The sequence below is a fragment of the Cucurbita pepo genome, chromosome 3 (genome assembly GCF_057944985.1).
Source record: "Cucurbita pepo subsp. pepo isolate OVF chromosome 3, ASM5794498v1, whole genome shotgun sequence".
Taxonomy (NCBI): domain Eukaryota; kingdom Viridiplantae; phylum Streptophyta; class Magnoliopsida; order Cucurbitales; family Cucurbitaceae; genus Cucurbita; species Cucurbita pepo.
The window spans coordinates 15,236,514-15,262,652 of record NC_141800.1 but is presented as its reverse complement, the minus strand read 5'-3'; the positions used below and the strand labels follow the sequence as shown (position 1 = coordinate 15,262,652).

The following is a 26,139-nucleotide window of genomic DNA, read 5'->3' as shown; positions in this document are numbered from 1 at the left end:
TGTTCTATACATTCTTTAATCTTCAGGATTGTGGACTATTATTACATCATTCATATAATTGTCTTAGGGCTGGGAGTAGATGTCTGTCGATTGAATAAATAATATTCTCTTACCAGAAGTATTTGAAAAGTTCAATTTTTAGTCCATTAGTTATGAACATTAAGTGTGTTAGTCCTTGAAGATTCACCACCAATAGGAACTATTAGAAACAAACAGAAAGCTGACTGGACTTTTTAACTGCGTATGTGGCTTGCTGAGTGAGAAAAAAAATTGTCCAAGTGAACTTTCTGTCTTTCTCACACGTGCACCTACAACCACATGAGGTGTCCAGCCATCGTTAGATATATATTGTCATAGATGGAAGAAGTAGCACTGTTGTGCAGCATTAGGGGTGGAAGAAGTAGTGCTATTGTGCAGCAATAGGGGTCCATACCTGCTGTTGTGCAGCGTTAGGGGTGCCATGGTATGGACGATTTCATTTGCGACGTGACCTTCCTTGTTGAAGGAAGCAGATTGACTTTTTTGGTGGCTCATGTGTGAAATGGAGGGGAAAGGATATCTTTTTCCCACTTGGCAAGCCACGTTAATATCTAGATTGACAACATAATGGAATGGTGTTCGAGTTCCTTCGGTCAAATATATTCTTGTGATGCACGTGTCGATCGTTGGTTCTGTTAAAATTGTCTAGGTTTGTGTTTTTTGTGACTAGTGCTTACGATTCGTTGTGTCCTAGGACCCAACATCACCGAACAATCCTTTATGATGTGGCTAGCTGTTCGGGATATGTTATCTCTATTGTTGCAATAGCCTAGTCCCGAAGTTTGTAGGCTTTGTAATAGAGCATATGATTATTGCAATCACTTGTATTTTGAATACCTTTTTAGTAGGCCTATCTAGGGAGAGATGCTCGCTTGGCACCTTTCCATCAATTTTCTTTTGAGGCCAAAAATTTGGTTCCACATGTCTCACCTAAATGTTGGATGTATTATTAGGTACGGAAGAAGGTAGTTATGACTAAGAGTGTAACGGTTGAGTTTATGACTTGTCTGTGGCCTCCTTAAATTGTTCTTTAGGGCACATGGTTTGAGTATCTTTTGAAGCGGGTTTTCGGGTCCCTTTAGGATCTGATCTTATGAGGTTGGGTCATTATTTCTTTACTTGGGACTTACTTGCATTGCTAGTTCTTGTCGTATATGACGACTATTTGATATTTTTATGTTTTCTCTAACGATCACAATACGGTCGTACAATTGACATGTGCACAAATAGATATATATTTATGTCTTGATGTGATGACTATTCCTTCACTAAGTGTAAGTAAAGCTTTCCTCGGCTGCTGCAGTGAAAGCTCTTGCACCTAATGTCCTGATGTGATGACACTATTCCTTCAAGATAATCTCTGGTGTGTGTGCGACACATAGTGAGACAAAAGAGAGTTAAAAATGCAGAGAAAGAAGTTCATGCTTCAATCTATTAGATTTGCTCTCTGCTACATACACCTCATTATCAAAACTAGATGAAACGATATCAAACTAGATGATGCGAATATAATGCATTTGGATGGCAATGCTCTGAAAGCTAAATATGGTTTGAAGCTAGTTACGTCGTGATTCATTGATGTTGATCTTAAAGTTGCGTTTTTAAGTTCATTTCTTGGCTCGTAATGGTTGGAATGACTGCAAGAAACTCCTCCAAACTTCTCACAGACGAACCCTTTTCGTTGTAATCCTCGACCGCAGCCGTCATCTTGTCCTTAACAATGGCGGCCTTCTTCCTCATCTCTTCCCCTTTCCCACCTTCCCCCATCACCATTTCTATCATCTTCTTCACCTTCCCTCTCTGAATCTCTCTCTCTCTTCCCCTTGTCAGCTCCACTCCAACCCCCATCTCCTCCACCATCATCTTCGAGTTGTACGCCTGTTCTGCTGCCATTGGCCACCCTATCATCGGCACCCCCTGGCTCAGGCTCTCCACCATTGAATTCCATCCACAGTGGCTCAAAAACGCCCCCACCGCTTCATGCGACAAAATATCCAACTGGGGTGCCCAATTTCTGATCAACAATCCTCCATTCCTCTCCTTCATTCGTTCCTCGAATCGCTCCGGCAGCCATTCATCAGCTCTGAACTCTGCTTTCATGTCGTGCCCCAATGGCGGCCTCACCATCCATATGAACGCCTTCCCACTTTCCTCCAATCCGTGCGCCAATTCTAGCATCTGGGTCTCGCTGATTGTGTTCTGAGATCCGAACGAGATGTACAGAACCGAATTTTTTGAATGGGAATTCAGCCAATTGATGCAATTTTCCAAATGTACGCCGGAATCTTTCTCTTTCCCCCACCGGCGGCTGGTGCTTTCAGGAAGAAGCGGTCCAATTCCCCAGACGGGGATTTTTATGTAATCCCTCAAGTGCCTCAATCCGAAAGATTCAACTTCTTCAACGGTGTTACAGAGCCATCCATCGGAGCTCAAAGCAGAGGAGAGTTGCGGCTGGAAAAATTTGGACCAGGAATCGGTGCCGTCGGCGGCGAGTACAAACTGGTTCAGTTGAGAGCGATGGAAACGGCAGCCTTCTGGGAATCCTGGGACAGAGAAATCATCCGCGGCGGTGGAGCGGTGGGGGAGATTCAACCAGAGAGAGATGTAGGCCAGAGTACCATAAGCACCGCAGGTAGTGAAATTGAAAATCGGGACGTTAAAGCTTCTCGCGACGGCAACCGACCAACCAAAGAACAAGTCAGAGATTATACACACCGGCGGCTTGCCTTCTTTTTTGATGATGTCGGTGATTAGTTGCCGGAGGGGGAGTTCGAGGGCGATGGAGGAGTGAAACAGAGTGACGATTTGTTCTGGAGAGAGATTCTCGGTGTTCTCGGTGTTGGCTGGGAGGTTTTGGCCGGAGCTCGAGTAGTGGAGCTCCGCCAGTTGGATTTTAACGGCGGCGGAGACAGTGGAGCGGATGTATTGGATGTTAGAAGGGGTGCACGCGATGGTGACGGTGAAAACAGAGGATCTACGAAGGATTAATTTGGCGAGTTCGAGGGAGGGGATGAGATGGCCGTGAGCCATGAAAGGGAGCATAAGGATGTGGCTGTCGCCGGAGTTTGCTTCAGAGCCCATCTTTTCCGGCCGGCGGGACTCTGTTTTGGAAGGAAGAAAAACAGAGATGTGAAGTTTATAAAGGAAGGGCATAATATTTATAGCTGTAACCGACCCGAGCAACTGAAACAGAGTTCACACCTCAATCCAACCTTCTATTTTTAAGTTCGGTTGTGGGATAATATTTTTTCTAAAGTTGGATAGGGTTGATTGTAACCCTATTTTCGAGTTATCAGACTAAAAAAATATTATCAAACCCGTAAACTGAATTGAATTTTCGATCATTCAAAAAGTTCAAACTCAGTCCAAACCAAAAAAAATTTAATCCAATCCAATTTGATTGAGTTGTCAATTGCTCGTGTTACTGGATCATATGATCATCCCTATTAGTGTCTACTTTTCTTCTCTTGCTCAACGTTCACCAACACAAGTCATGATTGAGTTGTCAATTGCTCGTGTTACTGGATCATATGATCATCCCTATTAGTGTCTACTTTTCTTCTCTTGCTCAACGTTCACCAACACAAGTCAAACCAGTCAATCGTCATCCACCACTGAAGCCAATCCTGATCATCAAATTGAAGCTAAATAGTCATCGTCCACCACCGGAGTTGCCGTGGTCGAAGCCAAAAAAAAAAATGTTCACGACCAAAGTTGAACATTTTTGAGTTTGCTAGTTGTTAGGGTTGTGTGTATGCATATTTAACATTTATGGTATATCCTATACTCGGGATTGTTTTGAACCATACTATGTTTAATGTTTATAGCCGATGACTTTATGTATGTATTTGATGGGAGATTCCACTTCGGTCGAAAAGGAGAACGAAATATTTCTTATAAAAGTGTAAAAACCTTTTCTTAACAAACGCGTTTTAAAATTGTGAGGCTGACGGTCCTACGTAATAGGTTAAAGTGAACAATATCTGCGAGTTGAGTGAATATACAAAGAGATAAAATCATCTAGATCAAGATGACCGACTACTACTCTGTTGAAAGATTGTTTAGTGGTTCTTGTGAATCAAATATATTTGCTTGAAAATCCGTCCATTAAAACAGTAGAATTATAGATATCCAAAATAATAGATAGGAATACCGCAAATAGACCCATCACGATACCCATCTAAGGCTCAGTTCCCCCACCCAAGAGTCACTTCATCATATTCCGAATTCAATAGTTTCAATAAATCTCGTATAGTAGTTCGTCTTGACCCAGAGACCCAGATCTAAAACTATCCGCAACAGTTGGCCCAGTCTAGACCGACGGCCATAAGTAATATTGTATCAATGTTGAAACTTAGGATTGTGAATTTAGTAAATAAACATGTAGAGTTACATGTATTAAGATATAGGGTTTTAATTATTTTATTATTTATTTATAAAATTTTCATGGAAGAACCTTTTCAAATAGCTAACTACAACTATGAATTACATTATTAAGTTTCTTCAATTATTGTTGATAATACAAGTTTCAATAATGAAGCAACGATGTACGTTAAGAAATAATTTAAAAGTTGGAAATCTGAATTATTACACGAGGTGTTACGTGTCACGATCGTACTTCTTCAAGTGTGCGGCGTCGTGATCTTGTTACGCTCATGACAAGCCTTAAGGGGAAACTCAACACAAAGTCGGGCGAAAAATATGAATTGGGTTAGAGTTCCCCTTTAAGACTTGTCCCTACGTTCTCCACCAAACTCTTTTATTTTTATCTCCAAATCTCTGGCACAGAACGACCCAATCCATTCGGGTTTTAGCACTTATCAATATTAGTTATTGAATATCTTACCAAATTTGGTTCCGCTCTCGTTTATTTGGCTACTAATCTTATGAACCATTTTGATCCTTTTGTTCCTAAAACTAAACGAGGGATAGTAGACCGAAAATTGGTTTGGGTCGGTTCGGTTCATTTGTTTCATCCGCCGTCACCGTCGACGCGCTCGGCGGTTGCTGACACTTGACACAAGCCTTTTGTTTTGGGCTCTTTCTATATTGGCACTATTTTGAGAATACCCACAAACGAGAGAAGGTTTTTTTTGGTGGGTCTACTTCTCAGTTGAAGTGGACGCCGTTGTTTATGGATCAGCTGCCGGCGGTGGGGTGGCTGACGGCAACGGTCGGTGGCCGGAATTTTGGAAGAATTAATGATGTGGCTAGGTGGCCGGCGATTGAAGCTCAAACGCCAGTTTATAGGCAAGTGGTATAGAAAATTAATTAAAAAAGACAAATATTTGGTAATCCGACCAAATCCAATTAAGATTTGTGAACAAATCTTAGTTATTGAATGTCCGACCACATCTGGTTCAGTGCCTAATTGGTTTTTTTTGGCTTCTAAACCTAAGAGTTTGGAGAGAGGGAGAAAGGAACGGTAGGCAAATAAAGCGAATCGAGTTAGGTCGGTTTTGTTCTCTATGGAAACAAATTGGGTCGAGTCGAGTTGGCTTTGCATAAAAGTCGTCCTATCATTCTTATATTCGTTTATGTATCTAACGACCCCATATCCAGAATTTGGATCAGGATTCAGAATCTCGATTCAACACATGTGTGCGTCGGTATTCCCCTGCATCCTCTGTGAGGTGGTCACGTTAACTACGTTCTCGCTTCTTAAGAATGAAAACTATTCCCACAGACCAAGCACGAGTTATTTCATCATGTTTTGTCCTCATTCACATGCATCTCAGAAAAATTCTTAAGAGGTCACCCAACATATTGCAGCCTAACCATGAAATTCCTATGATTGAGTCATCGAAAAGGAAGGTGTACCTTGCTAACTCAATCATATGAACTCTATAGTTAAACGTGTTTTACTTAAAGTAATTCATTGTTAGGTGACCTCCTATGAATTTTTCTACAATGCATGTGAGTGAGAACAAAATATGCTGAAATGACTCGTGTCGGTCCGTCGAAAAAATCTTCACTTTTAAAAAGTAAGGAGTAAGTAACGTGACCATATCGCAAGACATGCAAGAAAATGCCAGAACCGTCAGATATCAAATTCAAATTTTGAATTCTAATTCGAATCTTAAACATAGACTATTACAGATGGACTCTTCAAATATTATCGGATCCTATAAGACTTTGCAAAAGACTGCTAATAGAAACATTTCTCATGTGAGATTCCACGTCAGTTGAAGAGGAGAACAAAACATCATTTATAAAGGTATAGAAACATCTCCCTAGCAAACGCGTTTTAAAAACCTGAGGGAAAACTCGAAAAAGAAAAGCCCAAAAATGACAATATTTGCTAGCCGTGGCTTAGACGGTTATAAATGGTATAAGAGCAAGACACGAGGCGGTGTTGAGGGTCCCACATCATTGAAGAAAACCTCTCGCTTAACAGTGGACTTGGGCTGTTACATCTCAACCAGCACGAGTCATCTCAATCAGCACGAATCTTTTCAATATGGTATTAAAATCAAGATGATTTATTTCCATACTATCATTTTCCATATAAGAACATGAATGGATCATAATGAAAGGATTGACCAATCACTATCCATATACCAAACAAAGATTTGTTTCCATTGTTCATCCACACAGATCTCTATGATTTCCCCTTAAATTCTCCATAAAAACCCTCTCAAATTCAACAAAAACAACTCAACAAAGCACCAAATTGAGATATTGATCCAGCTATGAAGGCTGTGGCTGTGGCTTTGGCATTGGTTTTGATAGCTATGATTGGTTTGGGTGAAGCTCAAACCATATGCAACATGTCATTTCCTGATATATTTTCATGTAGTTCGTCGATGATGCCTCCGAACCCGACACCGCCTACCGCCCAGTGCTGCACGGCTCTCTCGCACGCCGACTTGAAATGCTTATGCGACTACCTAAAAGCTGGAGCTTTTTCTTATCTTGGCATTGACCCTAATCTTGCCTTGCAGCTCCCTAACAAGTGCAACATTCCTAACCCACCAACTTGTTAGACGAACGATGTTATATATGGTCCATTTAGCACGAGAATAATAAAGTTTGAACCATATTTATTGCTTATCTTCTATATTTATTGGTCTGGATGCTCGTAGAGATGTCTATAAAGCAGGACAGAGACAGAGAAGCCTTCTTTATCTCCATCTCTGATACCTATTTTAATGAATATTCCTGTAAAAATTTTCATTTATTTTTGTCGAGATCGAGTCAGAAACTCTCTGTGGGGGATTTCACTTTTTTTTTTTTTTTTTGCAAGGATCGAGTTTTTGTGAGAAATTTCTGAACATGCATGTTTTCCATACTTTGAAGCTCTACTATGCTCGTAAGTTTGACTTTCGTAGCGTTGGCCTACGCCCATGTCGTCTTCTTTTATTCATGTCATAAGAATTATAAATGTTTATTTAATAGTAACAAAATTCAGTCGAACCATAAATGTATTGCATTTTCTAACCATGAGGCCATTAACGAGGATTTTTAAATGCTCGACCTATATTTAACGATTAATAGTAACACCTTCGAATTATTATGAACTTTTTTAAAACAAAATTAAGTTTTTGAAAACAATTTTTTTTAGTTTAAAAAATTTGAAAATAATTTTTAGGCGGGTTCATGTAAGCTTCTAATTTTCAAAAAAGAAAATTTGTGAGCAAAATAGTTACGAAATAGTATCCAATGTCGGCTTTTCGACTCTTCCTCCAAGACTTTTTATTCGTTATATTTTAAACGTTAAATTAATAGAAATACTCATAAATTTTATATTTTGTCTTAAAAATACTCCTAAACTTTCAAAAGTTTCGATAGTAACCTTAAACTTTCAAAAAAATTTAAAAAATATTATTACCGTTGATTTTGGAAGTAAACTATCACTATTTTGTTTGAATATACTTTTGAACTTTCAAAAATGAAAATTACATTTTAACTTTATAAAAAACTTACCGTTGATAAAATCGTTAGTACCACGTTTCAAATATACCCACAAAATTTAAAAAATAACATTAATATCTAAAAATTACCATAAAATAGTCAAGTTTCTTTAAACTTATGGAGTAGGAATTTTAAGTACATCTAACCTCTCGATTAAGATTATATCCTATAATCGATTGAGTTATTGCAACACTCGAGTCTCGAAGAGAGTTAATTTTTCTAGGATTAATTTCCCGATTTTTCCATTTAAACTTGAACTTTCGAGATCTTATTGACAGCCTTAGAGGCCGCATTTCAAGATGAGATAGAAGAGAAAAATTGAGAAATTAATCTTTCTCGAACAATGCTTCGGAGTTTGAAGAAGGGGAAGGAGAAGGAGTCCTCGACCCGCAATAGATAGAGGAGGATTTATTCAATCACACAGTTTGGGCTCCTAGAATATGGCGCCCTTGGGGCTTTCTATTTGATTGTATCGCCCAATGAATTGGGATTTCCCTATTGGGCTAGGTCATTTCGGGGCAAGCGGATCATTTCGGATGAAGAGAATGATTCGGAGTTCTTGCAGAGTGGAACCGTGCAGTACCAGACACGAGATAGATCTTCCAACGAACAAGACTTTTTTCGAATAAGCCAATTCATTTGGGATCTTGCAGATCCACTCTTTTTCCTATTCAAAGATCAGCGAGACTCTCTTACTAAGACTACAAAATGTTCTTGTAAATTATGGCCAATACCAAGTATATAAGCAGTGATTTCAAATCCTAAGGTTAAGCGTACTCTGGCAACTTTACGTATCATCTTGACTGGGTTCTGATTTATCTATTTTTCTAATAATACCGAGTTGGGTTCTTTTCCTACCTATATCGAATAGAACATGCTGAGCCAAATCTTCTTCATGTAAAATCTGCTTTATTTAGATCGGGAAAATCGTACGGTTTTATGAAACTGTGTGCTACGGCTCGAATCCGTAGTCAATCCTATTTAAGATAGGAGCAGTTGATAATTGAATCCAATTTCGTAATAGTGCGAGCTTAGTTTATGAAAAGTTGACAGATAAGTCACCCTTATTGTCACTCGACAGAACCGTATGTGAAATTTTCACTTTATACGGCTCTGAGTGTTACAATTATTGTGAAGCGTATAATATTAAAAGAAAAAACTTCCCCAATATTGAAATTCATATAATTTTTCATACAAAAACATGAACGGCCCATAATGAAAGGAACGACCAATCTCTATCCATAGTACGTAAAAGATTTGTCCTTTACCCCAACTTGGATACAAAGCCATGTGAAACCACAGTCTCTTACTTTAACCTGTTCTTTCCATTATTCATTCACGGACATGCTCTATAATTTTCCTTCAATTCTCTATAAAGAGCCCTCTTGAGTTCTCAAAAGAACTCAACAAAGCACCACACAAAGCTATGGATAGAGCTATGAGGGCTGTGGCTTTGGCTTTGGTTTTGATGGCTGTGATGGGTTTGGGTGAAGCTCAAACCATTTGCAACATGCCGGTTGCTGGTTTGTATGCATGTCGACCGGCGGTGACGCCTCCGAACCCAACACCGCCGAATGCCCAATGCTGCATGGCACTCTCGCAAGCTAACTTGCACTGCTTCTGCTCCTACCGGAACTCGGGAGCTCTTCCTTCTCTCGGCGTTGACCCTAATCTTGCCATGCAGCTACCTAAGAAGTGCAACCTTCCTAACTCTCCAAATTGTTAAGAGGAAGTGTTGTTTATGTTATATGGTTAATTTAGCATTATAGCTCACATTTACGAAAAAGGGGTTTGTTTCTTCGAAGTTTGAACCATATTTACTGTTGGATTAGTAGTGTATGTTTGTTGTTTATCTTCTATATTTACTGGGTTTGATGCTCTATGTAAGAGTAAATGTTCGGTCGAAATAATTATATGTTTCATTATGATTTAGACTTTTTCTGGTTTTTAGAAGTCGAGGTCCTGTTGAATGAGAAATTTTTCTCAAATTTTGTCACGTTTCTTTGTCATAGGGTCCAACGTCTAATAACCCATTTTTAATTCGACTCAAAGTTCATCTCCAAACGATTAGGCACAAAGTCTAAATGGTTGGGTTCAAACTCGAATTCACAAAGTTTTAAGCCCAAACTTATAATATATCATAGAAAGCTCTATAAATACAAGAGTTTTCCTTCATCTGAAAGAATAAAAAAATTCAAAACAAAAGACTTTGGAGACTTTGAATAAGGATTTAATATCGAGATCCCAAGTCTCACCTCTTTCGTTTTTTAGTAATCTTCTTTGTTTTATGATGTAAAAAGTTGTAGGATTGTTAAGGCATGAGATAAACTAACAAAAAATACCATTATACCTTAAATACATTATCAATCGTGATACATTTGATTTATGTTAAATGAATTTTGATACACAAGTAATATACTAACAAATTTAATTTTGTAATGCATTAAATCACAATCATTTTTAATCATTTTTATTCTATTATTTTTCCAGTGGATGGGTCATAGAATATTGGCTCGCACTCTTGCGTTGAACAAGCACGACTGGCTCAATTCTACGTGTTATGTCATTGCACTATTTTTTAACTCTTATAAAAATATCACTTTTACACCATAACACCCTCTATACATCAACAAATATGAAATATACAAATAAACTACAGGTCTTGATTTAGACAATGGTCATGTCACAAATGTGGTAGGTAGAGTTATTAATTCAATAATCTAAAAAGTTTGATCAACACAACACAACCCACCCAGGTAGTGAATTGAGTTATGAACTTATTTGGGTTAGATCAGGTTCAAATAAATAAAAATTTTATGAATTTAGTTATTTCATACTCCCAAAACTATATTGAGTTGAATCAAACCACACAAATTTATTGCTAATTTTAAAAAATTATATTTTTGCTTACGAAACAATTATATATACAACTATGGGTGTTCGTGGGATAAAAATAAATAGATAGTTTGCAAATGAATATTTTTACTTTTATAATTTTGAATAAACGAGCCGAACAACCTGAACCAATCAAACCCAAAAGATTTATGGTTGGGTTGGATTGGATTCATTATTTAACAAGGGTTGTTTGGGTTGAAAAAATTAACAATCCGAACCATTTTGTTGAGTCTACCCAATCCAACCCACAAACACCCCCTAGTTGTAAGGACCACAATCAATCAACCCAAAATCTTGATCTATATTAAAGGCCACGACTAATGTTAATAGCGGTATACATGCAGACAAAACACGTCATTCATGGTCTATAATAGACCATGAACAAGGTCTAATGCAAACTAATTATGTATCATTGTTAAATGCGTACCAAACCTAATTCACAATCTCTTGAGATTACCACTGAAAACTATTATATTTTTCTAACAATATGAACTAATGAGAAAACAAAATGAAATTGGAGATGGGATGACAATCAAATATCCATAATCCAGTATTCTATTACCAAATAAACCTACTGAGGTTTGTAAAAGACTCCCACATAATATGACCATAGTATATAAAATTTCAATGAACACAATAAAAACTTCTAAATCATGCCTTAATAGTTGTTCAAGAAATGTCATATTCATGCACAAAAATAGATATAATACAAATTAGAAGGGTATTTAGAGAATTCCCACATTTAACACAAAAAAAAAAAAAAAACAGTAGCTTCAGTAACATTAGATGCTGTTGTATTATTCATTAAATAAATTGATTCACTGTGAGTGTTATTCATGATGTTATGACCCTATCTAAATTAGGCTCTCTCCCTTTTTTTCTATCTTTCTTTCTCTTTCTTTCTATAGATTTATTACTTGATATGTAACATAATATTCAATGCCAATATTCAACGCCGATAAACAACACAATGGAACTAAAAAGTTTTGAGTTGGTACCTTCGTACCAGAGTACTCTTTTGCCTCATCCATTTTGTTGCAGACCATTTTTCGCCTGCCAGCACTTCACAACCTCCATGGATGCTATTTGGATCCGACTGTCCATCCAACCCCTGAAGCAATCACATGTAAAGGGAACCATTAAAACAACAGTCGTCTATTTGGAGTATTTTATCGATACGGAGTTGAACTAAGGGTTTGTTTGGAATGACGTTCTAGAAAATTATAGAATTTAGGGTCACGTTTGGTGACGTTCCTGTTTCTCATTTCCTATTTACTGTTTTTTGTTCCTCATGTCTACTTTTTTAATGAAATGAAGAATGTGAAAACAAAACAGATTTTGATTTAGAAAACAGAACTGTGTTAAGTGTTTCCTACTTTATTTAATGATTCCTTGTTTCCTGTTCTTGGAAATTTTCAGACTAAAAAGTAAAGATTTATATGATAGAAAAAACGAGAGACATGAACAAAAAGAAGAAGAAACTCGATTTTGTTGTTTTCAAAAATTTTATACAAATTTAGACATTTCTGAAAAATGAGAAACAAGAAACAAGAACATATCAAACGATCCATAGTTATTTAAGTTTTTGAGTTGAGATTGAATCCCACGACTTTTGTGGGCAACTCCAAAACAAATCTTAAGCCCTTAATTGGACATCTCTTCGGGATCGAATAATTGATTTAGTAATCAAAATCAAAATCTGTTTTGTATTCACATTCTTCATTTCATTTTAAGTGGCAAAAAGATACATACCATACTCCAGAAAAGCACTGCATCTCCTCTGACTGGTTTAACTGACAGTCCTGGAACGGTCTTCCCGCCACAACTACACTCACCAGAACCAGCCTGAAGAAAATGTACAAAAGGAAAGTTCTGAACACGACACTTGCAAGAAACAAAATTTAGAAGGGGAACATGCCTGTCATTCATGCCAGAAATGGAAGCTGTTAAATGTAATTTGCAACTTCCAAGGAGTTTTTTTGAAATAAGAAAGGATGATGTTTTTTTTTAGATGTCTATTACTTGGGACATTAACTTCATAAATCTCTAGTGCCTTTCCAAAACACCTATAAATAGCGGGGTTCACCAGTATAGAGTGTCATAGCACTCCATCAAAAAGGCTTCTCTCTCTATTTCCTCTTCATTCTAAATTTTGGTTTCTTCCTTTCATTACCTTCAACATAAGCAACTTCCATACCAACTGTAACTATAACACAACCAGTTGCTACTTCGACCAAATTCGATAACAATCTGAGTTTACTTCAGTTTTTAAAAAGGTTAAACTTGTTTACTACTAGTTTTGTTATTCATTTTTTTTTTATTTCTACAAACAATTTTGAAATTTTCACCAAAATTCTAAAAATATAAAACATTTTGGTTTCTAAAGTCGAGTAAAAAAATCTTTTTTTTTTTTTTTCAAAAATCACTTTCAAACAATGAAACTGTAAATAGACAACTTTAATTGTATAACCTGCAGCTGCAAGATGCCATTGCCATAGCACCATGCCGCTTTCTATCCCTGAGATAACTAAGATTGGAAGGCAGGCTAATTGTCAAAATAATGCAGTTGTTTTCCAAATAAAGAACGCCACAATAATCAAGCAGGTGCCCAAATCTGAAATTCTCCTCATTTACCACATTCATTTGATGTCAATTAACATAATATAAGTTGCCTACGGTAATGGGCATGCTAGAATTTCTGTTGTCCTCTTTTTCTTTTGTTTCCCTCTCTCCTATGTGGCATGAACTACTGTTGAAATGTGCCCTTGTCCATGCCTGATGAGAACATTTAAACATCCAAGGAGAAAACGGGTCGAATACATGGTTTGAGGTGTCCAACTAAAGAGAGACATTAATACAAGCTCAAGACGCAAGGAAGATACGGTTTGCAGAGGGAATAAAGAAAATAGTATTAAACAAAAAGATATTTATTTAATCAGTATTCATAATGTCAAGGAACTAGGATATAGTGATGAAAATGTGAAACCCTAAGGAAAATAAACTAAAAACTAAGGGAAGAAAATAGGTAGATTTCGCTCCTACTGAACTTTATTGTACTGGTATGAGAAGAAACAAAAATGACGTTTAAGATAACATCATTTTACCTCCTTTAAAGCCGTGTCGTTTATAGAACACTAGACTTCACTTCAATGTGGAAAATATTTGTCCACAAAGAAATATAATTAACTTTACAAAGTTTCAATTGGCTTAAAATTCAATGGTTGAACTTTTTTTTTGTAATATCTTAATTATTTATATAATATAGTTCATTGATGAGTGGTAAAGTATACAAAAGTTTTTCTTAAGAAACGAAGACAAAATAAAAAAGTTATTTATAAAAAATAAAAAAATAAAAAAAATAATAAACATTTTTTTCAATGTGTCCCTTCCATACGCAATTCCTAATTTTTTAGAAGATTTTGCATTTAAATGCCAATGTGGTGTCCATCCAAGCATGCTTTTAGGCCCGTAGTTCTCGTCCTATTCATCTCTTGTCTTGCTTCCGATGTCATACATCAGAAACTTGAATGGAAATAAGAATACTGTTCTATCCCGTATTCATATTGGACTAATTATCAACTCCCAGTTCCATGACTAAATGGATATAACAAGTGGATAGCTATGAAATGGTCGGCAAAATTGAATTTCCTTTTTACATATGCATCAAATTGGGCTTCCGTCTAAGAGGATGTCTCTGTTCTCTTCTTGCTTCGTAATAGTCTTGTTCTTTAATCAATTGGTTGTTTTTATAAAATAAGAAAACTAATACATTATAGCAATGAAATTTAATTCAGCAAGTAAAATGGTAAATACCTTCGGAAAGTAGGTTTCTCCACCTTCAACGTTTTCACTTAGATACATAAGCATGGTTGCAATTCGCTGACCACCATGCATCAAGTTATACTGTATAAAGAAAACATGGAGGAAACGTTGCATGCCATCAGCAAGAGCACAAGTTCGGCATACTTATAATAACAAATCTAAACAAATAAATAAATACTGATTTTAGAATACTAAGATTCATGGCTGAAGAAATAACAAGAATCTTACAGTATCAGAAAAGTAGTCATGATGAGGCTTGTAAAATTGATTCTTCTCGTACCTGTACTGCTTGAAATGTTAGCCTTAAAACTGAAGCACAAACCATTTCAGCGAGCATCTTCACAGAAACAAAATTATATCCATACCTTAACACTTGAATGAACTCTCCATTTTCTATTGGTATTTGAGAATAGACAGAAATTCTTTTTTCGATTGCCTGCTTTCACATGTTGCAAAACACAGGAAGTCTATCACCAAGCGAGAGAGAACACAAAGATAAGAAAACGGGGCAGTAAAAATGAAAGATGCTGGCGATGTTTAGCATGCTTTATAATGTTGCCACCTAATTTGAAAGAGTAACTCAAATTCAGAACAAAACTCCGAATTTCCACATTCACTGTAACTTGTTCCTTCTGGGAGGCTTAGGACCAAGGAACTTCTGAAGGGAGAGATCGATGCCTTACCTAACTTGAGCACACCTCGCATTCAAGGATTTTCAAAAAATGTACCGAACCTTTAAGATCCACAATTTTCAAATCCACTCCAGGGTTAAGGATTGACAATCGCTCTTCAGTAATGTATCTAGTTACCACTTTGCAGTTTAGTCTTTTGCTTCGAGCCTGTTTGGTATATGGTCGAATATTTAAGTACCATGACTAATCTTCTTTTTGGGTTCCTAAGAAATTTCCAAATATTTTTTTCTACAATAAATCAAACTCCCTTTAAGAAAATAAATGAAAGAATACGCGGACAAAAAAAGTTCACAAAAGGGGAACCAAACTACGAACTACAAAAATGGGCTGACATATGGGTATTCAAGCATTGTTTTTTAAAAATCTACTGAGAATTGTTAGTGCACCAGCCAAGCTAGGTAATAGACGTAATCTAACTTTTAGGAAGCACTGTAGGAAGAGAGCCGAGTGAAAATTGGGCTAGGGCATTAACAACGTGCCAAGAAAATGCAGTGTGGCTAAGTGCATTGAGGTTGAGCACAAGAATAATTTTCGCAACATTGCTTGAGGACAAACAATAGTTTAAGTTTGGGGGTTCGATAATTTGTGAACAACAAGATTTACTTTGAGTTCCTACTCAAAGCTTCATCCAAAGAAGACTGGACTTCTTTCAAATTCTTAAAAGATTTGGTGACAGTGCATGTAGAGTGGATCTACCTCAAGATCTCAAAATCAACCCACCTTCAATATTGCTGATCTTTTGAATATCATCCTCCTCACATCTTTTCTTTGGTGGTCTAAAACTCGAGGACAAGTTTTTCTTTGGAGGAAGAATTGACGTAATCTGGTTCTTTAGAAGTTCTTGATCTGTTTCTTTACAGTTCTTGCAGGATCTTTTAAAGAATCTTTAGTTTCTTGTTTGGCCGTGGTGTAGATGTTGGGTAACTGATGATGCACTTTTTTGTTTTTGGTCAGCCACTTATTTACTGTTAATTGACTACTAGTTACCTTAGTCTGTTACTTTTTGTTTTGTCACTCTTAAAAGGACTGAGGTTGCCTATTTGAAGTTAATGAGAATTTGAAGTTTTTCTACATTTGGCTTGCACCAAGAACCATGTGGAATAGTCTATAGTTTATAAAACTATATTATGGATTGTAATTGTCACAATCGCAATTCTTCAAGACCCATAAAGCGATTGTACAACATTTACTCTCGCCCTTACTTAGATTACCAGGGGCACAAATGACCTATCTCGTAGCCTCAGCCTCTATTATTAAAAACCACTTTAGAAAACGGGGTCAAAGAAAGTTTTGGAAAACGCTTATGAAAGTATTTTTTTAGAGGTAAATGTTATATGCTAGCAAGCAATAAGAGACAACAATGCATTGATAGCATATTACCAACCAGTTGTATCCCAACCCTATAGTACATTAAAAGACAAAATTGTCTTTGACAGGTGTAGACATTAAAAGCAGCAATGAATATAACTATACTAGAATAAAAGACATAGGGTAAAAGGTTTGGAATAGACATGCAGCCACAACCAACACACCCTGGACGGGCATGACCATGACACTTGGCATGCCTAAATGCTCTACGGTAAATGATGCGTACATGATCATTTATGGTTTCTTTAAATAAAAAATCTTGTCTAAAACAAGTGGAATAGATTTGAAAATTTAAATGAAAGAATAACTTTTAACTAAATTGAAAACTTTTCCATAAAGTTAGCTTTTGAGCACATCCATATCCATTACTAGAAACATCAAAATATACCAACAATTTCTTTGTAATTAATACCTGGACCATCGGAATTTTTTTATCTCGATGGCCTAAAAACATTCCCGAGCTCGTTCTGAAATCACTCTTAACTCCCTGAAAATAAATCCACAAGGGAGAGACCATATATATTTAACATATCATTGTCAACTAGAAGAAAAATCCTTTTTATAGGAAAATATATATATATATCATTCAACCCAAAGAACAATACTATGTGGATCCTCCAATACAACTAACAATATCGTTAACAACAGAACGAAGCAAAACTATCAATGACAATCCTGAACTATAGAATCTATCAAGAGAAAAATATATCCACGCAAGGAAAAATAAAGTTAACCTAAAAAAGGAGAACAGTATTAGCACTTCAATATTAATATAACATCTACACATAAATAACGATAATTTATCTTATCATATAATTATCAGCACAAATTAGCAGCATTCTATAAATACACAGTTAGGCAAAGAAAAGGAATTAAATAATTAAAATAAATAAATACATATATTCATAAAAAATAAAAAATAAAAAGTATCTAAGTCGCACCTAGTACTTTGGATCATCAGCTTATTTATATGCCTTAGATATACCTAGATGGGGCCCTTCCCTTTCAGTTTTAAAACTTTGCGACTTGATCATCCTTTTTTGTAAAAAATCTCTTCTTTAGCGATAGCCCAAATCTTTTGACCTCTTTGAGACAATTTCCTTTTAGTACCTACTCCACGAGACCCTTTCCCAAGGAAACAAGGTTTTAATCAAAAAATTGCCTGAAGGATGCAACTTTGAGATCATCTCATCTGTTCCTTGTTCAATCTTTTTATTTTCCAGCGTTCTTCCCAGCTTTGAGAAATGGTGGAATGAAACGATAGAAGAAGGTTGGGCAGGTTATGCCTTCACGAAAAAGCTCATGGATTTGAACCGGTTCCAAAAGGTGGAATAAAGATGTTTTTGGCAACGTTCAAGAGTCCAAGAGGAAGCTATTTGATTCTATCAAAGCAAATTGACGCTTTGGAGGGCACTGACCAGTTGAAGAAGTATTAGACATTCAAAATCTGCTTAAAGAGGAGCTGACTCAAATGATAGTTAGAGAACATAGAATGTGGCTTAGAAAATGCAAGCTCAAATGGCTGAAGGAAGGGGATGAAAACTCCACTTTTTCCACAAATGGGCTTCATCAAGAAAGGGTAGGACTGACAATGCTTCTCTCGAAAATGATAAAGGTGAGCTGATTACCTTTCAGCTTGGAATTGAAGAAGTGGTTGGATATTTTTCTAACCTTTACAATCGAGCAGACAAGAACAGAGATTCACCATTAATCTGAATTGGGCTCCATCAGATTTGGTTATGAAAGAGAACCTGGAGGTTCCATTCACTGAGGCAGAAATTTTCAAAGCAGTTTCTGAGAAGGGAAATCAAAAATCTCCAGATCCAGATGGGTTGACAAGCAAATTTTTTTAAAGAATGTGGAACATCGTGAAGTGTGATTTAGTAGTAGTGTTCCACAATTTTTTTGAAAATTTTATCATTAGGTGTACCAATGAGCTGTACATTTGCCTCATACCAAAGAGAAACAATGTGACCAAGGTCAAGGGTTTTAGACCAATTAGCTTGATTACTTCCCTTTATAAAATCATTGCCAAAGTGCTTGCAGGGAATCATTCTAAAAATTGGCTAAAGATGATCTGGAAGGTCCCCAACCCTAAAATGGAAACTTGAGCCCCAAAGGATCACAGACACAAAGAAAAAAATGGGAAAAAAAGGTTGAAAAATAGATGACTGAAAACTGGCAAAAGCACTAAATGAAGACGACCAGAGCAAAACGACAACACAATTGGCGGTGGAATTGCTGACTGTTGACAGTCATGGGTTGTGTGTGCCCAGAGAGGAGAAAAGAAAAGTCACAGACGTGGATAAACCCATGTGAATGAGTGAAACTAAACGAAACAGCAAACCACAAGGAAGAAAGACAACAATGACAACTGTGGTTGATGGCAACGACGTAGACAACTGGCAGTGACCACTATGATGACTGAATCATGGGTTTTAATACGGGGTCCTTCTTGTTAACCCTCTGTCCTCAATAGTGTGTTATTTGTAAAGAGGATCTAAGGCATGATCAAGTCCTCTAGTTATGCCCTTTTACCCATTTGTTTGTGTTAGGTCTTCTGAGGTGTTTGAAGTCGTAGGCTCCTAAGAGATTTTGTTGTGATACAATTCTTGAGATCTAATTATATCTTTTTCTTTTTCTTTTTCTTTTCTGAGAAAGAGGTAAAACGCAGCATATTTAAAACGCGGCATATTTGGTTAGGAAGGAAGAGGAGAATGTCTCAAAGGAAGGAGAATCATGGGAGGATTTTCCTCGGGGTTTCAGGAGAAAACCATAGAGAAACAAATTATTTTATTCCCAAAATTTAAAGAAACAGCCTACACACTAACATCAAAATAAATCCAGCAAGAGAAAACAACTACCTATTGTAGCTAGCTATCATGCTTGAAACTAACAGACATGTGATAATAATATATACCTTCCCGGTTTTTGTATCCACAACAGTGGAAATTTCAAGGTGAGGAAGTGCTATTGCCTTAAGGTAGTCACACTCCTGTACAAATAATCAATTAGTCAAAACAGAAACTGTCTTGTACCAGTACCCAAAATATAGGCTTCTTGAACCAAAGTAGAACTGATAAAATTGCATTAGAAGTGAGATTTATAATGAATAGTAAAAAAAAAAACTAGAAGGTAATGAGACAAAAGTATTCTAGAGGAAAATTTCTGAATGGATATCTCATTCTGAACTTTTAAGGTAAAAGCCTATCCCTCGGCATGATACCCAGTATTGATGGCTGGATGATAAGTTGAGAAAGTTTACGAGCAAGTTGAGAAAGTTTACAGGCAAGTCTCTCTTTAGCGAAATGTCTGGAGATTACCAACTTCTCTAGAAAGAAATGATCAAATGTGAATTAAATATACAATATCTTCAACAAATTGAATTGTTTTTCATGGTGTGTGTGACTTTGGCTGGCATCAACACGAATGACAAAGTTCTAAGGAGAATTCCAGTCTAATCATCTTGGCTAACTGGTGTTGTCTTTACAATCAAATTGTTGAAAACCTTCACTTTCTTTTTTTTTTATTTTTTTTTTTTTATTATTATTATTATTTTATTTTTTTTGAATCCTTACATCTTCCTTGAGAACTTTGTTGAGGAAGACAAAGTTGAAGCCTTATAGACCTAGGAGCCCCTTTTTCCCTCAACAGTCATGCGTATCATTGCCCCATGGCTTTAGAAGTACCATGTGTAATATGCCTATCCCTTCTACAAACAAGATGACAAACGCATCCAAGAAACAAAATAAATAAGTCAGAGAGTCATAAAGTCCCATATCCTTAGAACTCAAGGATGCAATCAATTATGAAAAATCTTCGAGAAAATCATTCCATCCTATCCTTCAGATTTTATGGTTTATAACATCTTGAGGCAATGGATTGTTCCATTGAACCATACAGCCACCCTAAGAGGGCTTGATCCACTATTATCCATTCATTGTACTCTGCATTCGGAATAGTTCTGGTTGAGGGCATGTCTTTGTTGGTAACAGCTATGAGCTCTGCCGATGGGGCTCTGGTTCCCAATATGAAACTGTCCAACCTTTGTCCTCTTATAACAGGTAGAATCATTGACTTTCAAAGTGCGCAGTGTTTTCATTTAACTGTACGTAGAGTCCTGAGTTTAGCCCATCACATGATGAAGTCTTAACAATGTTGCTTCCTAAGAGTGAAGGAGCCTTTGTTGAACATGATGTGGTAGACGATGTGGGAGTTGAGATCGTTGTTTCCTTTCCTAAATCCCTGGGTGGAGGAGGCTATGGCTTGGGTAGCTCTAATACCAAGTTTAAATGATGCCTTCTGATAATTTGTGTTGTCTCACTAAATTGAATCAGAATATCTCAAGGAGTACACATACAAGTTTTTGAAACCCTAGTAGTAATGTATAATGGGTTTGACTATATAAATACACAAGCCCATTAAATACTTATATAATAAGTAAATCTGTGTATTGCTGGGCCATGAATTATGGGCTGATAATAATCCATGTGTTCAACATGGATGGAACAAAATCAAAAAGTCTATTTGGAGAAGGAGCTCTTTCAGCATGTTTTACAATCTTGTTATATTATATGGTATTTCTTGGCGTAAACTGTCTACCCCTTCACTTCCTATATATATGCTTCTCTTTTAGCTAATTGGGAAAGCCCTTTGAAATCCCGTAGATTTTCATCCTTTTTGTAAATTCTATTCATCAATGAGATTGTTTCCGACAGAAAACAATATATTTTATAATAAGACACCTAGTTGAAAGTATGTCTATCTTTAATAAAGATTCTGTAAGGAAAGAATCTGCAGTAAATCATAACATTCAGCAAAAGAATTACCATACTGATGGGATTATGCTCACCTCTGGGCTCAAGAAATTATGCAATACAATGATTCGTGGTGACCAGCTTACTACTTCTGGTTTAACCTAAACCACAAAATAAAATGGAAACTTCCATTAAGGACAGGAAACTTCAAATGATAATATGGTAAACTTGCCTACAAATTATTCCCTGAAGAAACACATACTTAGAATCAAAAAAATTCACTTAAATGTTAGAAAAAATGTCCCATCAATGTAAAAGAGCAGGCCTGTTAGTAGAAATGACATGATACTAGTACTCCAAAATTTCTTCATTACTAGCATATCATCCATCGACTATCATTTTCGCTTTCAAATAATATTTCTAATATTTTTGTACATTGATATCTACATTTCATGAGATATGAAACAATGTTTCAATTATTTACATTCGTATTTGAATGAATTGACCGCTTTTTTCCACATATAATATGTGAGAATGTTTCTCCTCTTATGCTTCTAGATTGAATTATCCTTCCAGGGCTTGGTAATTACTCTCGTCTTGGTTCAAGCTAATTACAGAGAGTCTTAGTAATCTCTTTCCCCTTCTAGAATTGAGGGTATCCCTTTCCTCTTTTTCTTTTCTTTTTTGTGTGTGCGGGACAGTGTTGAATTATAGTATTCTTTAGCCTTCTTACTCATTTCTACTTAAACACAATCATATTATATGCTTTCCCCCAACGTACTCGGTTCTTAACTTTTATTTTGTTTACAAAGGATAAAGAAACATTTTGCATATTCAGTATCCTATCGTATTTGAATAACAAGGCATCTAAATATCCCAAAACCAAAAAAATAAGGTTAGAAAATCATAAATAAAAAAATAGTGATAAGCATACATAGCCAAGACGAAGAATTTCTGCTTCTTTGTCATTAATCCAATTAGGAAGACCTGAAAATTAGCAAAAAGAGAATGAACAAGACAAAATCAGAAATAAATAAAAACAGTTGCAAGAACAAGGTGACTATTAGACATTTTCATATATTTTGTTTAATCTTTTTCTTTTTTTAGATTTATTTTTTAGAAAACTCTATTTGAAGTTACTTCGATTAGAACCTTGATACCAACATTTAATATTTTCAAAAACAAAAACAAACAGACTGATTATTCAACAGCCCAACAAGAATTGATGTATTTATTTTTACTGGAGAGAAACAATTGTTACAAATTAGAAAATAAACTTTAGAAAGAAAGAAGATAAGGAAATAATAATAATAAATAATGTTCTCCAATTGGTCCCGTCTGGACAAAAAACAGGGCAATTACATACAAAAATTTATGCATCTTGGCTGAAAACATAATTTGCCGTGTTCATCATATGAAATAAACTGACGTTGAACACCACTTTTGAAGCAAAAACAGAGATGAACAACTTGCAGACATGCTAAATCATAGAAGATATATGACACATAAATTTGACAAAAGAGAGATAATTGATGTTACTTAATAAGGGTAAACTTTTGTGTTAAAGATGATCCTATTGTAATCTTTTCAACCTCGAGGTAATTGATGTTGGCTATCATACTGAGTTTTATGTAACCTTCCAGCAGGTAGAAACTCGTTGCCTGCAAAGACATGGATCGTACAAAAGTCAATCATTTTAGTTATACCAAAACAAACCATGCCTCATAACATATAGGATGCAGCCAGCAAGTGCCGTGCAGTCAGCAAAGATGGATGATATTCTTTTGCATAAATACATCAAGAGCTCTTGGCTAAATGAAAATGTCCACATCGTTCAGTCATTCTTCCAAATAAAACCTGGAAGCCGTAAGTTTTATGGCATGCAAACAAAATTTCAAATCCTAGTGAGATCCATACATCTACTTCAGAGAATTTAAAATGATCTATGTAAGAAACAAGACTTCTCTTCAACGAATTTCACATTGAACCATTATGAGTGCAGCCACTTAAATAAACTATCTTCTATGTGCTCCAAAGTCCAAGTATTGGGTCCATTCCAGATACTTACCATTACCAATTTTTTAGTCAAGTTGAACAAAAGAAATGTTACAACGACATTAGCAAGCAAGTATTTACAGAAACTTTTCTCTTTTTCACGAAACTCGGCCTTATTATGCCTACGGTGCATGATACAGAATTGAGTTTCTTAGGGCTTTCAATTGGAAATACGTTCATAATGTACTATTCTTTTCTATTAGTTTGAACCAAATAAGTTAACTCATACTGCACATCGATTGTAACACTAACAGGCAAGTATTTACAGTACATTTCCACTTTTTCACAGAACTCGGCCTTATTATGCCTATGGTGCATGCTATAGAATTGAGTTTCTAAGGGTTTTCAATTGGAAATATGTTCATAATGTACTTTCATTTTCTATTAGTTTGTACCAAAATAAGCTAACTCATACTACACGTTGACTATAACACCAGCAGGCAAGTACTTATAGGACCTTTCCTCGTTTTCACAGAACTCAGCCTTATTATGCCAATGGAGCATGCTATAGAATTGAGCTTCTTAGGGCTTTCAATTGGAAATATGTTCATAATGTACTTTCTTTTTCTAATAGTTTGAACCGAAATAAGTTGACTCATACTGCACATTGACTGTAACACTAAAAGGCAAGTATTTACAATACCTTTCCTCTTTTTCATGGAACCCGGCCTTATTATGCCTATGGTACATGCTACAGAATTGAGTTTCTTAGGGCTTTCAATTGGACATATGTTCATAATGTTCTTTCTTTTTCTATTAGTTTGAAGCAAAATAAGTTAACTCATACTGCATATTGACGGTAATCTTGTGTTATTTCCTCAACATTTTATAGCTTTTTTTATTAATAAACATATATATACGCTTCTCCAGAAACATGAATGAAAATAAAATTCATGATTTGAAATGATCCAAACCCAACCCCAAACCTCTTTCCAAATATAAGATACTTTCATTAATAATTTCAAGTTTTTATATCCTAGATGACAAATAAACCAAGAAGAGTACCCGTGGAGTCCTCTAGCCTCCTTATAAATGCTAGTTGAAACAAAGCACCTGCAATTACCATTCAAGAAAGCAACTTACAGTCAGAACTTTGCATAGTTCTCTAGAAGTACAGAATCACAATCAAGTCACCAAATTTTATCAAACACGAACAAAGAATCCAGCCAAATGGTACAAGGATTCATCTTAAAACGGATCAATCATTGCATACAAAAGAGCTGCAACGTCTAATTAAAAATAAAGGGAGGAAAGTGTTCTTCTATCCATTTATCAAAGCCATGGAACAGCAGAATTGCAGAAAATGAAAACAAAAGGACATTTACAAGGCGTCGACCACAGGTGTAGCTACCAATCTCCAATAGAGCGCGCAAATATACAATTAGGAAGCGAGAAATTTGAAAAATATATATATATACAACGTAAGTCGCAAATGTTCGCGGCAATCCCTCGCTCCTCTAAGGAAGCCAGCTCTCGCAAGAGCTCCTCCTACAACAGGATTACAACATAACTCGGATTTAACATACATTGACAGATACCTCAACAAATCGCCAAGCCTCTTATCATTCCAGTTCGTCCAAACACAGCAACGTAAAAAAAAAAATGGAGTCCAATTACACATCATTAATCTCCATTTTGACATCGAATGAGTAAATAGAAAGCCGCACAAAACGCAAACGCCGATGCATAAAATCAACAGAAAACAACAGAATGAAACAAAAATGCGTACCGATGATCATGCCGACGGTGACGAAGGTTAGGAGACCGAAGGCAATCCTCATCGGAGCGGAGGCCATGGCTACCTAAACGAAATTTTGACTCCTTGGAACGATAAGTACCAAAAAATCAGGAAAAAACGGAGAAACCGTTAGCCTAGGAAATAGGTAAGGTATAAATCAGCTCAGGGACCCAATGATAAACCGTTTTGATCCTCTCTCTCTCTCTCTGATGTGATGACCCACTGCAGATGGATTCTCTTGTGCTTCTTTCCCGTTTCCTTGGATCTCTTCCGCAACGATCCAGAGAAAACTGGCTGTGATTCGAGATCCCGCTGATTTCCTTCTAAATTTGCGTCGTCTGGGATGCAACAATATGAAATACGAGGAAGATTTCCTTTTTGCTACATTTATTGTGCTAATGTTGAGTGTTTCTTCAATGTTTTCACATTGATCAACATTTTGGGTTCTTTGAGTGGTAGTTAAGTTACGAAATTGAAAGTTAGTAAATTTGTGGAGTTAATAAGTCAACTAACCTTAATAAGCTTCTACTTAATTCACGAACTCGTATCATTGTAGCAATTTTTAAATATTTTTTTAGCCCGCATCATGTGTGTATATATATATAAGGTAGCTATCCAATTGTTCCCGTGCATCGAACATTTCATTGCCCAACTCATCCTTCAGTTGGTCGAAGAGTGTGTTTGGATCCATCTCTCTAGTGATAAGGCAACACGTTACTCGAGCTGAGTATAAGGTTTTTATTTGAACAATGGTCCATCTCCATTTTAGCGCATCAAACGTCTACTCTATCACATTACTTGCTAATTAACATTTCGTATTGAAAAGTTCTATTCGATTCATTAGTGCATTCCCTGCTCT

The 26,139-nt window shown here is 36.2% G+C and overlaps 3 protein-coding genes and 1 pseudogene across 5 annotated transcripts; 2 read left to right on the top strand and 2 right to left on the bottom strand.

The window, feature by feature from the left end:
* Nucleotides 1-1,436: 1,436 nt before the first annotated feature.
* Nucleotides 1,437-3,226, bottom strand: LOC111790576 (UDP-glycosyltransferase 92A1). The gene has a single exon (XM_023671534.2). The coding sequence runs from the start codon at nt 3,190-3,192 to the stop codon at nt 1,627-1,629; it is 1,566 nt and encodes a 521-aa protein (XP_023527302.2). The 5' UTR covers nt 3,193-3,226; the 3' UTR covers nt 1,437-1,626.
* Nucleotides 3,227-6,721: 3,495 nt separating this feature from the next.
* Nucleotides 6,722-7,092, top strand: LOC147793293 (putative lipid-transfer protein DIR1 pseudogene; annotated as a pseudogene).
* Nucleotides 7,093-9,339: 2,247 nt separating this feature from the next.
* On the top strand, nt 9,340-9,885 carry LOC111789963 (putative lipid-transfer protein DIR1). The gene has a single exon (XM_023670704.2). The coding sequence runs from the start codon at nt 9,380-9,382 to the stop codon at nt 9,677-9,679; it is 300 nt and encodes a 99-aa protein (XP_023526472.1). The 5' UTR covers nt 9,340-9,379; the 3' UTR covers nt 9,680-9,885.
* A 1,735-nt stretch (nt 9,886-11,620) lies between these two features.
* LOC111791038 (prolyl 4-hydroxylase 1) lies at nt 11,621-25,714 on the bottom strand. 3 transcript variants are annotated; one of them, XM_023672218.2, is made up of 13 exons: nt 25,463-25,712; nt 25,272-25,363; nt 24,548-24,595; nt 23,080-23,148; nt 22,422-22,474; nt 21,583-21,648; nt 19,651-19,725; nt 17,143-17,217; nt 15,036-15,106; nt 14,899-14,950; nt 14,662-14,751; nt 12,601-12,693; nt 11,621-11,959 (listed from the first exon to the last, which is right to left on the bottom strand). In XM_023672218.2, exons 2-13 carry the CDS (start codon nt 25,336-25,338, stop codon nt 11,825-11,827), a joined length of 894 nt encoding a protein of 297 aa, XP_023527986.2. In that variant the 5' UTR covers nt 25,339-25,363; nt 25,463-25,712; the 3' UTR covers nt 11,621-11,824. The 3 variants fall into 3 exon arrangements, with proteins under 3 accessions (XP_023527986.2, XP_086978432.1, XP_086978433.1); XM_087122306.1 differs by having other exon boundaries at nt 25,272-25,712; XM_087122307.1 differs by lacking the exon at nt 17,143-17,217 and having other exon boundaries at nt 25,272-25,714.
* Nucleotides 25,715-26,139: the final 425 nt, after the last annotated feature.